We start from the raw sequence: 14,736 nt of genomic DNA on the forward strand, positions 1-14,736 counted from the left end.
GCAAATTTTTTCAGAGGGGTTTGCGCAGTGGTGCATTGTCCACCAGAAAGTAGTGATTCTGAGTGCTGCTTTATGATGGTTTTTTTCAACATAATATGTGCCACATTAAAGCCACATTTGTCATGTGAAATAAGATGAAAAAAAAAATGTTTTGATGCTATGTGTACAGAAATAAATTTAGCTTGAGGACAGCATTTCTGAGGTAAAAACTTGTAGAATAGAGAGACATAATTTGTAGAGAAATACTTATTGGCCAAATCTTTATTTGCTGTGTAAATGTGTTTTCCTTCTATGTTTTCACTGCTTCATATTAACTGACCAACCTTGTGCATCCAATTACATGGCATTGGCTGTTCTCAAAGGCCTCCCAGCTGTATTTTGAATCATACATAAATGTAATATTTTTGCTTTAGATTTGCATTGCAAGAGTGGCTGCTTTTTAAAAACCTGTTCAACTATATAATGAAACTGTGGATTAAAAAAAAATTAAATAATAAAAAGCCTACCTCCATTTTAATAGCACATCTCTCAAGGCCACAGATGTAATACAGTGAAGTGTGTCTGTTCTTTTTTAACCAGACAGGCACTCAGCCCCCAGAGTAAATACAAAACTTAAACAGACTTTTATAGTGTGCTTTAGTTAGCTGCTTTAGGAGAGTCTTAAGGAAGGCTGTAAAATTTCAAGCTATGTATGCCAAGAAAGTATCAGTTACAATAAGATGTATCAGTTCCTAAATATTACAGTAATTGATTTTTTAAATGAAAGTCTACTATTACTAAAGCTAGAAGTTAAAAGCTGCATACACTAGTACGAGATGTACTGTATATACATTACATACTTAAATCGGAGGGGAACCATACAAATCTAAAATACAAATCTAAATCATTGGGCGAGAGGTAACACCCTGGACAGGCTGCCAGTCTATTACAGGGCACACACACACACACAGCTAGTGCAATTTCTAGTAGCTCCAATTAACCTGGCAAGTATTTGGATTATGGAGGAAACTGGAGCACCCAGAGGAAACCCATGCAGACATGGGGAGAACCTGCAAACGTCCTTGTTGTTTTTCTTCAGGTGCTCCGGTCCAAATATATGAAGTCAGGGCGACAAAGGCAACAAAAAAATACTGTCTGTTTTACTGGGGAAGTTGTGTGTGTGTGTGTGTGTGTGTGTGTGTGTTGGAGGGGGGGTGCGGTCGGGGTTGACATAGAAATGTTGAACAAATGTGACTTTTAGAATGTGACTTATAGAGTAGTGTATGTAGATACTGCTTTACAAAAATACATTGTCTGACAACTTTATTGCTTATGCAATTGCTCACAAACTAATACACTAAAAGACTTATGATCAATTAGATAGATACACTATATTGCCAAAAGTATTCACTCACCCACCCAAATAATTGAATTCAGGTGTTCCAATCACTTCCATGGCCACAGGTGTATAAAATCAAGCACCTAGGCATGCAGCCTGCTTCTACAAACATTAGTGAAAGAATAGGTCACTCTCAGGAGTTGGGCTCGGCCCCTTAGTTGCAGTGAAAGGAACTCTTAATGCTTCAGCATACCAAGGGATTTTGGACAATTTCATGCTTCCAACTTTGTGGGAACAGTTTGGGGATGACCCCTTCCTGTTCCAACATGGCTGCAAACCAGTGCACAAAGCAAGGTCCATAAAGACATGGATTGAACGAGTTTGGTGTGGAAGAACTTGACTGGCCTGCACAAGTCCTGACCTCAACCCGATAGAGCACCTTTGGCAACAATCGTGTGTTCAGACTGTACGCATACACACACGTCTTATTGGTGAGAACCTGACACCCTGGTACACTAGCTGGACATGGTTCCTAGTATTTTGGGACATAAAGCAGAGATAGGTATCTAAACAACAGGCTAATGCAGCCCAACAGTTGGACCACATAAAATAAATAATACTAAGTACTATTTTTATTTTACTTAATGGCCCATGCCAGGAAGAATTCTTCTTCTTTTTGTTTTGTTGTCATCATTATTATTATTATTATTATTAGTAGTAGTATTAGTAGTAGTGGTAATGCTAATAAAAATATTACTAAAAAGTAATAATAATAGATACAGTATTTGGTGGGCTGTTTAAAACACTGTAAAGTGCTGCATTTAGTTCAGGAACCACCTGTTAAACAATTCTTTCAATGCATGTCAGATACTGACAACACAACTGTCATAACCATATTTCCAAACATCAGTCCCAAACACGGCAGTTACGTATGTATAAATGACACATGACTCATCTTTTACAGGCACACATAAGAAAAAAGCTCCAACCTTTTCTTGTTACAAACGGCACAAATACAATATTGATGTTCAAGTATCAACAACAAACTCAATCCCAGAATGAAAAGCAAGCTGCAGGCTCTGAGGCATCACAATAAAGCACCTGGATTACACACACACAAACAGCAGACTCACTCACCCAGCGGCTGTCCTGCAATGATACGGGCGTTCTCTCCAGCGACGGCAGCACGAGCGTTCCTTTCACTAATGTACTGGACAAAGGCATAGCCCTTGTGCGCCGAGCAGCCCACGATCTTCCCGTACTTGGCAAAGATGACCTCAATGTCAGCCTTCTTGACGATGGCTGTGTTAAGATTGCCGATAAAGACTCTAGAGTTGAGGGAACGTGGGTCATTCTTGTTGGTCACGTTGCTTGTCTGACTCTTACCAGTCATCCTTTTTTGCTGGCTCTACCAAAAGACACACAAAAAAGACCATGGATGCTGAGAGGCTGGGCAACTATGTAAATAAGATACAGCAGCAGAAGATTCTTTATAATCTTAATCAAATATTAAAATAGTCAATTTTTACTACAAGCTGAAATCAAAATTCTCAAAAATTTCTTTATTTACATATTTTTTGCCTTACAACACTTAAAAAATAATAAATTAAATTGATAGTACAGAAAATGAAAAACAGAATAACATGAATAAAAAAGTCATCGGTCCCCTAATTTAGTACTTTATAAAGCCACGTTTTGCTTTAATTACAGTCATCAGTCTGTTTGAATATGCCCCTACCAGCTTTGCACACCTAGATTGGGGAATACTTGCCCATTCTTCTTTGCAGAATTGTTCAAGTTCAGTCAAATTTTGTAATGTCTCTGATTAATATCCTCCTAGCATGGCCCAATCTTGGCAAGGTATTGGAGGTGCCATACACTTTCCACTTATTGCTAATGCTCTGAACGGTACCCAGAGGGATAGTTAAAAAGCCACTAAAATCTTAACTTGTGCCTAATATTATCCACTATTCCAACCAAGGAGCATTTTTATGTTATTATGTACTACTGGTTGTGGAATCTGGCAGTTGATTTTCTTCTGAAGTAATCAAAACCACTACCGCTGATGTTATATGTGGGCCAGTTAACTGAGTGATGTGGAAGGTGGTTGGTTGTACCCTAAAAAGTACGATCTTCAAAAAGTTTCCCCACTTTTATATTTTGGTTGGAAACGGTGAGGGCGAAAGAAGTAGTAATTGGTGGTGTCTAAGAGACTGAGAGAGAGCTTATAATCCGGATTCAGCACCATCTGATTTCCAGCTTTTTGGACCACTCAAAGAAGCTTTAAGTGAAAGATTTTCATGTGATGATGATGTGAAAACAGCAGTGCATCAGTGGCTACATGCTCAACCAAAAACTTTTTTTGCTGATGACGCTGGGGAAAATGCATCAGAAGGTGACTATGTAGAAAAGTAATGTCATTTGTTTTTGAAATTCTTAATGAACAGTTGTAAAAATTGCGTAAACTTTTTGAAGAACGCTCGTATATCATAGTTACTCTAATACCCCTTTTCTACCAATGCGGCTCCGGCTCCGTTCCGGTTCGCGAACTTGATTTTGAACCGGTTCCGCATGTTTCCACAGAAAAAAGAGGTTCCAGACAGCGAACTAGCATTCTAATCTGGCACCACAGAATACCTGGCTTTTCAGCGCGAACCGTGACGTCATCTGTGGGTAGAGGTTTGGGTGCTGCTTTTACATGAGACATTATAACATTATATAGAATTTAATTTAGTTCACCTGATTGAATTTTGAGCCAGTTTGCTGCTGACATTCGCTGATATTTTCAAAGCAATGAACTGTGTGATATGACGTGGTGACCCAGACGACATACGAAAAACGCTTAACGTTTTAGGTGAAGCTTTTTGCAGATTCAAAACCCGAGCTGCAAAACCACCACACCTGAAGTTAATATAGCTAAACACAGACACATGTGAAGCTTTTAGAGTGGATTTGATGGTTATTTCACACAATTGTATGTTCTTGACGTGGAAATTTAGTGATGCTTTATCGCTCAAACCGAGCGCTGAGCAAATCGGCTATTTGCTCTGTGGGTCGCGGTGAGAACGAAGCACAAACACTTCTCACGTCAATGAACTAAAGAAAACAACAACTGCGACAAACAGTCGGTTCTCTACAAAACACCAAGGTTCGAAGAAACCGGAACAGAACCGGTTCAGGAACCAGTTTTCTTTTGGTTGAAAAGCGCGATAAGAGGCTGGTTACAATCCAAACCAGGCGTTTTACTAATTAAATTATACTACATTATCAGATTTTTAAGTGTAATTTTTATGAGAGTTATCATTTTTGATGAGGGTTATAATGTGTAAATACAGCTAGGAAAATTACAAATTAATTCATTTTTATTTTCATAGTATAATTTGACAAGGATTTCGATAGGATATGATGATTTCCATAGACATTGTATTATTCTTGAAGTGTTTCCTTTTCTTGAAATGTTTCCAGTAACATGCGTCCTGGGAACCTGGGTTTGATCCTTATCTCCAATAATTGTTTGTGAGATGTTTTGCATGGTTTTCTTATAACAGCATCCTATAACACATTTTTTAGGGTATTTGGCTTTTCTTCCTACTGCCAAAAACATTCGGAATGATGACAGGCTATTAAACTGACAGTTTAAGTGTGTGGCACCCCGTAATGGTTTGGCACTCTGTTCTGCTTTTTACCAAGTGTTTTTGGAGATACCAAGCCCACTATACCTTAACAGGATGAAGCAGTTAGTAAAAATGACTTTAAAAATAATTGTCTGAGACAGTTTCTTGTTTTGAGACAGAGATACACAGTAAGACGTAAGGAAATAGAGATACATAAAACAGAAAGGTAGTTGTAAAGGTTTGTGTCACACAAAGTGTATTTTCCTGTTTTCTTACCAAGTATTCCCAGCATGCACTTGAACACATTTGTCTGGAAACCCTGCAATTATCTGACAACTCCTTTGCCATTAGGTGACATCAAAACCCTCACACACTCTTTAAGTACAGTATATCTGACACTCCGACTGCTTTAGTCAGAGACACAAATGCTTTCACATAGTAGTGTCAAAAATGAGAGGGCAAAGGTACACAAGTTCTTTACTAGACAAAAATGCAAATACGAAGCAAGAAGAGCGTGGGTTCGGCCGGGGTTCTTTCTGTGTGAAGTTTGCATGTTTTCCCTGTATATGTGTGGGTTTCTTCCGGGTGCTTCAGTTCTCTCCTACAAGCCCAAAGACATGAAGTCGGGCCAGTTGGAGATACTAGAAGTGTGTGTGTGTGTATAAGTGTGACAGAATGTTTGTGTCTGCCCTGTGATGGACTGGCGACCTGTACAGGTTGTTTTGCCCAATAAATCAGACATAAAATGAAAAATAAAAATGACTGAAAATAAATTAATGAATAAATAAATGAAAAATTGACAAATTATTTTTAGTTAATTTGTAATTAACCACATATGGTGACTTCTCTGTGCCCATATAACATGGATATACCTATTGAAAATTATATGAAACAGTAGTCAATTTATGGGGGGGGGGGAGGGGGGGGTGTACATTTGCCTGAATGATCTTACTTAAGACCTGACATTAATGTTAATTCTGACTTTAACTATACATATTTAAGCGTAACTATGAAGGTCTATCCAAAAATGTATTAATTTATTTAAATGACATCAAATGTTATTTATTATTAATCAACAAAACATGCCATACAGATGTAATAAATCGTTTAGTCTAGCAAAAGAGATATCACTTCCTATAATTATATTATTCCAGCTCAGCCTTCTGGCTTCTTTAGAGATTGTAACATTTTCTATTTCATTTATTTGCCACTGCAACACCGGTAACATCTAATGAATCCTGAGTCTTTTAATGCTGAGCCACAGCGGCAGTGTCCCTGAAACAGGGAGATGACATCTATTTAGCTTTTACCCTTAATACCTGAATAATGGATCCAATACCCAGTAAATAGGATTAGTTGCCAGGGTAACACACATTCTGCTATTGGGTGCATGCTCACACACTCACTCACTCATGGAGACACAAATTGAAAAATGAAATTTGCTCTGTTGTCCGAGCTCTGTCAGTCCCTGCCTCAGGCACAAGCTGAAGCTTTATTTGTTCTGAATGTCTCTTGCTTGTTTTTTTTCCTCTCTTGCTTCTATGTTACTAGTGAGGAGTAATCCTTCTTGACACAAATTAAAGTTTATACACTTAGCCATTCAGATATTTCATCATATGTCTGTGTAAACACATACACACACACACACACACACACACACTGTACTAAACACAAAAGTCTCACAGGTGCACACAACATTCATTTATTTATTTTCACAAAGTACTTTATTCTAGTAAGAGTCAGGGTCCAGTGCCATCCATAAAAATTGGAAACATAGAAATACCCCTCAGACAAGGTCCCAATTCATCAAAGCGCAACACACATTCATCCATTTTACCAATTACTTACATCTAGGGGCAATTCAGAGCAGCCAAAGGGAGTATCTGAAGAAAAGTAATGCGGGCACAGGGCCTACATGACGAACTTCTTAGATAGAAAGCTTTCAGTAGAGTTTTTTTAAAGACCTGACTTCAACCCCATTTTTTGATTATGACTATCCAATTTTTTAAAAGTACCTCTAAAATAAAATATGCCTAGTTATTTAGTATGTTTTTATCCATTACATAATAACTTTTCTTTTTTAAACAACTAAACATTTCTTTCAATCTTTTAGCCACAGAAAAAAGAATAGTTGCAGAAATGATTGCAGCTTTAATAGATATTGACATTCCTATTCATCCCAAAGGTGCTTTATGTGTTTAGGGCTTGTGTGGCCCACTGGAGTAAGCAAACTTTAGTATCTAAGGTAACTTACAATTCCAGCTACGGCTGGGCGGTATGACCAAAAATTTGTATCATGGTATTTTTTAAGAATCTGACGGTTTCACAGTATTTCACTGTATGTTTTATTTTTTGTATGACTGGTGCTTGTTATATGTCTGTGGCTAATTCTACTGTCATAAGTACATAGAATATAAAAAGTTTGAATTTCACCATGTATATAGTGAAGGTTTTGAGTACTGTAAGCTTTGCTTGACCCCACAAAATGACACAATATATCATGGGATCAGTACGTGTGAAACAGGTGCAATAAATAAATTTTTTATTGTTTATTTAATATTTAAGTATTGTACAATTACCCTTAGCGCCCCCCTTTAATGAATAAAATGACGTTTGAAAAGTGGACAACTTTAAATATCTCAGATTCCAGTTCACTTATACATTGAAATTAGTGGTGGGCGGATCAATCCAAATATCAATATTATCGATACCAACATTGGTATCAAATCAATACTAGTATGATGGGATCGATACTTTAGTTTTACTTTTTCTCCGCTACATTCAGCACATTTCTCCCATTTCATTAGAAAGTAAAGACCATGTCTGTACAGACTCCGCTTCTCTCACAGCTTACATGCACAACTCGCTCCTCCCCTCCTGCTCTGCTGTGTTTTGTTGTGGTACCGTCACATTGTTATGTTGTTAAAATCCTAACAGACATCGGTACATTGGTAGGCATTGGAAGATTGTAAGTTTTTGAATACTTTGCTTTGCAGATACAGAAATTGGGGCAATTTTATGAAAATAATAGTGTAAACTATACGTACGTAAAGTACGGATGCACCTTACGCACTTTGCACACCCTACGCAAATGAATCGGCGCATGCGTAGTGAGGCTCTTATTGCGTGTTTTGCTGAATGAGAGCTGTTTTTTTTTTTTACTTTGTGCTTATAAATGTAAACAAAATAGCATCGATTTTTTTTTTTTTTTTAATTAACAAGAACACTATTAAAAATTTACAAATGTATTCACCCAGCAAACACAACTATGATTTAGCCGCTTGGTGGTGATACGCCATGATGGTAATGTTGTGAGAAAGTCAGAAACAAGAAATCGGACTGCTTTAAACAACTGAATTTATTTACAACCCTACTGAGAGCAGCTACTTACAAAAAAAATTATGTATTACAATAATACACTTAAAGGTCATGAAAATTCATTCAGATTTAGCAATTTGATGATGCATCTACCTTAATTATTAAAAAGTATCGGTATCGGATCGATATCGGCAATACTGGCCCTGTATTTACTTGGTATAGGATCGATAGCAAATTTTGCAGTATCGCACACCACTAGTTGAAATAGCAACTAAAATGAAGTATTTTCTCCCCATAAGACAGACCTGGAATTCACTGTTTTAATTACTGCTCTGAAAGCTTCTTTCTCGACTGTCTATAGAGGAATCGTGTCCTTGCATATGTGGATTGTTACTGTGTTTGTAATGTCATTGCTTGCAACAGCTGTGGCTCATAGCAATATTTATTTATTTATTTATTTATTAGGATTTTAATGTCATGTTTTACACTTTGGTTACATTAATGACAGGACAGGTAGTTACTGGCTACACACGATTCATCAGTTCAAGTCTTTTAATGTCAAATGGACAATTTTAGTATCTCCACTTAACCTGACTGCTTTGGAGCCGGAGCTCTCGGAGGAAACCCACACAGACACGGGGGAGAACATGCAAACTCCACACAGAAAGGACCCAGAACGCTCTACCTGAGGATCGAACCCAGGACCATTTTGCTGTGAGGCGACAGTGCTATCCACTGAAATAGCTGAAACAGCTGAACCTGATAATAACAAGAGGTGTCTACATACATTTGCCCATATAATTTACAAGTCATTTACAACTGTATGTAATCTTTTAAAATAAACAGTATGTCACATATTTGGAAAAAAAGAAGTGGCACATATAGACTACCATCAGCAATCAGAATGAAGTGATGATTATTTACTCTCATGATTTTAATAAACTTAGAATAACAAAGTGACAGGGTAAATGAGGACCAGTGAGAGTTGAATACAGAGAAAAAAACCCTAAAGGTATGTGAAAGCTGACAAGGAATTATTACAGCTGCTCAGAAGAGTCTGGAAGTCAACAGAGGAAGCAGAGGAATTGGACTGCATCTTATGGATTCAAAAATGCACATGTAGCTTTTTCACACAATGACACATGTACAGACATTCACACCTTTACAGAAGCACATACAAAGTGAAAATGTGCAATGTATTTGCCTAGTGGTACACCATGACACTTTATGCTTCACTACACAGAAAACCAGCTTGGCTTGGCACTGAATATCTGAAACAGATTTTTTTCCTATTAGCCTTTAGTCAGGTACCAAAAATACTAGTTTTAAAAGGATGTGGGCACCAAAGTTTTTAACTGAAGATTGGCACTAATAGGACATCCCTGTATTTTATCTGTATATTTTTTTTTATCTTGGTTTTGTCTATTATCCAACATTTTTGCTTAATTGAGCCTAGGATTAATTCTCACCCTTTGGTCACTGTGTGCTCATAAATATGTATTCTTTCTGGTTATATTTATGAGTAGTCATCATGTGTTTGAATTTAAAGTATACATACACTGTATGCACTAAAAATATTGGTTGAATACTTGTTACACCCACTGTCATTCAATCAATTAGTAGTAATAGTATTTAGTATTAGTAGTAGTGGTAATTTTTTTTTACATTACCCCCACTTTTTCTCCCAATCTAGTCATGTCCTATGTATTTGACTAACTGTATACCACAGCATTTTATACTTCACTAGACAGAAAACCAAATGGCTTGGCACTAAATATCTATTTTTCCATTAGCCACCAGTCAAGTACCAAAAATACCAGCTTTAAAAGGATGTGAGTGCCAAAGGTTTCAGTTCTGGTAGCATTTTTAACTCAAGATTAGCAGTAATAGGAAATCCCTATACTCTCTTGGTTTTATCCATTATCCAACCTTCTGCTTAACTGAGCCTAGAATTAAATCTCACCCTTTGGTCACTGTGTGTAAGAAGTTTTGAATGTGTATATGTGGGTCAACTCCAGAAACTCATGCAGTAGGTTGCACATTAACCACAATTTTGCTAATTATTTCTTATCATAGACACCCAAAAGCTGTGTAAAATCTCCCTAATACATGGATGCAACAAAAATACTAATTTAACTTTATTGTTGCATCTGAATATTTTTTTTCCTCAGTATTTATTTGTTTATGGTCATAAATATGAGTGATGTTCAAAATGTTTCCGTACTTTTATATTTTGGTTGGAAACGATGAGGGTGGGAATAGTAGTAATTGGTCGTGTCTGAGAGACTGAGAGAGCTTATAGTCCGGATTTAGCGCCATCTGATTTTCACCTTTTTGGACCACTCGAAGATTCTTTAAGGGGAAAAAGTTTTAAATGTGATGATGATGTGCAAGCAGCGGTGCATCAGCAGCTACACGCTCAACCAAAAACATTTTTGCTGATGGCATTAACATGGTACGATGGTGGGAAAAATGCATCACAAAGGAAGGTAACTATGTACAAAAGTGATGTCCTTTGTTTTTGAAATTCTTAATAAATAGAGTTATAAAAAGTGTGGAAACTTTTTGAAGAACCCTTGTATGTGTTTTTTTTTATCATGTTTTTGAGTAGTCATCATGCATTTAAATTTGAAGTATACACTGTATGCACTGAAAATATAGTAAATAATGAAACATTTGATTGTGTTTGAATTCTTGTTTACACCCATTGTCATTCCATCAATTCTTCTATGTTGAATTTAAAGTAGCAGTCAGTAGTAGTAGATTTTTTTTACATTTCCCCTCAATCTAGTCTTGTCCAATTCTCCAATAGTAACTTCCTCCACTGCCTTATCCTGACTGAGAAGAGCCACAGATTATCATGCATCCGCTCTGACACACCTGCAGTCGCCAGATGCTTCTGTTCACCAGCCAGAGGCAAAGTCTCTCAGACAGCTGTATTGCATATGGAGAGATACGCACTGCTGTTTATCAACCATCCAACTCTGTCAATCATTCACCTTAAGGGCTCTCTTGAGATCTTTGCAGTGGTGGGCTAGTACATTAAACTGCGGATCCAACCAAGTGCCCTAAAAGTTTTGGGGCCTTCTTGTTAGACTGGGTCAAGACTGGGTAACTGTTGCTGTATGTATATATACAGTATATATATATATATATATATACCTGTATGTATATATATATATATATATATATATATATATATATATATATATATATATATATATACAGTGTATCACAAAAGTGAGTACACCCCTCACATTTCTGCAAATATTTCATTATATCTTTTCATGGGACAACACTATAGACATGAAACTTGGATATAAGTTAGAGTAGTCAGTGTACAACTTGTATAGCAGTGTAGATTTACTGTCTTCTGAAAATAACTCAACACACAGCCATTAATGTCTAAATAGCTGGCAACATAAGTGAGTACACCCCACAGTGAACATGTCCAAATTGTGCCCAAAGTGTCAATATTTTGTGTGACCACCATTATTATCCAGCACTGCCTGAACCCTCCTGGGCATGGAATTCACCAGAGCTGCACAGGTTGCTACTGGAATCCTCTTCCACTCCTCCATGATGACATCACGGAGCTGGTGGATGTTAGACACCTTGAACTCCTCCACCTTCCACTTGAGGATGCGCCACAGGTGCTCAATTGGGTTTAGTCCATCACCTTTACCTTCAGCTTCCTCAGCAAGGCAGTTGTCATCTTGGAGGTTGTGTTTGGGGTCGTTATCCTGTTGGAAAACTGCCATGAGGCCCAGTTTTCGAAGGGAGGGGATCATGCTCTGTTTCAGAATGTCACAGTACATGTTGGAATTCATGTTTCCCTCAATGAACTGCAGCTCCCCAGTGCCAGCAACACTCATGCAGCCCAAGACCATGATGCTACCACCACCATGCTTGACTGTAGGCAAGATACAGTTGTCTTGGTACTTCTCACCAGGGCGCCGCCACACATGCTGGACACCATCTGAGCCAAACAAGTTTATCTTGGTCTCGTCAGACCACAGGGCATTCCAGTAATCCATGTTCTTGGACTGCTTGTCTTCAGCAAACTGTTTGCGGGCTTTCTTGTGCGTCAGCTTCCTTCTGGGATGACGACCATGCAGACCGAGTTGATGCAGTGTGCGGCGTATGGTCCGAGCACTGACAGGCTGACCTCCCACGTCTTCAACCTCTGCAGCAATGCTGGCAGCACTCATGTGTCTATTTTTTAAAGCCAACCTCTGGATATGACGCCGAACACGTGGACTCAACTTCTTTGGTCGACCCTGGCGAAGCCTGTTCCGAGTGGAACCTGTCCTGGAAAACCGCTGTATGACCTTGGCCACCATGCTGTAGCTCAGTTTCAGGGTGTTAGCAATCTTCTTATAGCCCAGGCCATCTTTGTGGAGAGCAACAATTCTATTTCTCACATCCTCAGAGAGTTCTTTGCCATGAGGTGCCATGTTGAATATCCAGTGGCCAGTATGAGAGAATTGTACCCAAAACACCAAATTTAACAGCCCTGCTCCCCATTTACACCTGGGACCTTGACACATGACACCAGGGAGGGACAACGACACATTTGGGCACAATTTGGACATGTTCACTGTGGGGTGTACTCACTTATGTTGCCAGCTATTTAGACATTAATGGCTGTGTGTTGAGTTATTTTCAGAAGACAGTAAATCTACACTGCTATACAAGCTGTACACTGACTACTCTAAGTTATATCCAAGTTTCATGTCTATAGTGTTGTCCCATGAAAAGATATAATGAAATATTTGCAGAAATGTGAGGGGTGTACTCACTTTTGTGATACACTGTATATATATACAGTAGTGTTCAAAAAAATAGCAGTGATTTTAAAAAGTGAATAAAGCACAAAATCATTATAATAACTTTCAGAAGAATTTCCATAAATGCAAATGCACTAAAAATACTACACTTTTAATTCTAAATTAAAACATTAACAAAATTTAGCCAGTTTGTGTTTGTTATCTTTTACAGAAAGTGAAGGAAAATTAATATTAGGCTGTTCAAAGAAATAGCAGTGCCAGCATTTTTCTTTAAAAATTCAAAAAATTTATCTTTAAATTAAAAAAAATGTTTGAGGTTTCACTTTACTTTAAATTACTGAACTAATATTTAGTGGCATAACAATTGTTTTCGAGATTTGTGTTGCATGGAGTCAACCAACTTCTGGCACCTCTGAACAGGTATTCCAGTCCAGGATGATTAGACTACATTCCACAGTTTTGCTTAAAAAAGATGTTTCAGATGTCAGCCCACAAGTTCTCTATGGGATTAAAGTCAGGGGATTGGGCTGGCCACTCTATTACCTTAATCTTGTTGAGCCATTTCTCTCTCGAGTCAATGTGTTCCTTGGCAAATTTTAACCCATTCAGGACATGTGTTTTTCTTAACAACGGGACTTTGCAAGGAGTTCTTGCTGGTAAATTGGCTTCACTTAATCATCTTCTGTACTCACTGGTAACTTCAGATGTTCCTTGATCTTTCTGGAGGTGATCATTAGCCGAGTATTTGCCATTTTGGCTATTCTTGGATCCATTCGAACAGTAGTTCCACGCTTCCTTCCACGTCTTTCAGGTTTTGGCATTTGAGATCATTTTAGCTGAGCAGCCTATAATTTGCTGCACTTCTCTGTATGTTTTTCCCTCTACAATCAACTTTTTAATCAAAGTACGCTGTTCATCAGAACAATGTCTGGAACAACCCATTTTACCCAGTATTTCAGAAGGAAATGCGCTATGACCAACATGTGCAACATTTGCCACCCTCCTACCTTAAATAAGGGCCAAAATTGACACCTGTTCTTCTGCAGAATGAATGACTTCACCAATTGAACATTGAACTCCTCACTGCTATTATTTAGAACAAGCCCCTTTCAATCAATGCTTCGATTACTCAGAATGAGCGGCATGCATGTACTCTACTGCACTTTCAAGTAAATTTTTTGCTATGTAGAACTAAAAACAGTGAGTTATCAGGTTAATGATGTTGGACTGCTATTTTTTTGAACACCACTGTATATATACAGTGTATCACAAAAGTGAGTACACCCCTCACATTTCTGCAAATATTTTATTATATCTTTTCATGGGACAACACTATAGAAATAAAACTTGGATATAACTTAGAGTAGTCAGTGTACAACTTGTATAGCAGTGTAGATTTACTGTCTTCTGAAAATAACTCAACACACAGCCATTAATGTCTAAATAGCTGGCAACATAAGTGAGTACACCCCACAGTGAACATGTCCAAATTGTGTCCAAATTGTGCCCAAAGTGTCAATATTTTGTGTGACCACCATTATTAGCACTGCCTTAACCCTCCTGGGCATGGAATTCACCAGAGCTGCACAGGTTGCTACTGGAATCCTCTTCCACTCCTCCATGATGACATCACGGAGCTGGTGGATGATAGACACCTTGAACTCCTCCACCTTCCACTTGAGGATGCGCCACAGCT

General features: G+C 37.9%; 1 protein-coding gene across 1 annotated transcript in view; it reads right to left on the bottom strand.

Moving 5' to 3' along the window:
• Positions 1-14,736, bottom strand: part of LOC134309822 (RNA-binding Raly-like protein) — a 299,334-nt gene that overhangs the window by 157,187 nt on the left and 127,411 nt on the right. Inside the window, exon 3 of the mRNA XM_062991166.1 lies at positions 2,456-2,726. Coding sequence (XP_062847236.1) covers positions 2,456-2,711 — 256 coding nt within the window. The 5' untranslated portion in view covers positions 2,712-2,726. The remainder of the gene's footprint in view (positions 1-2,455; positions 2,727-14,736) is intronic.

The sequence above is a fragment of the Trichomycterus rosablanca genome, chromosome 3 (assembly GCF_030014385.1).
Source record: "Trichomycterus rosablanca isolate fTriRos1 chromosome 3, fTriRos1.hap1, whole genome shotgun sequence".
In the NCBI taxonomy this organism is placed as follows: Eukaryota; Metazoa; Chordata; class Actinopteri; order Siluriformes; family Trichomycteridae; genus Trichomycterus; species Trichomycterus rosablanca.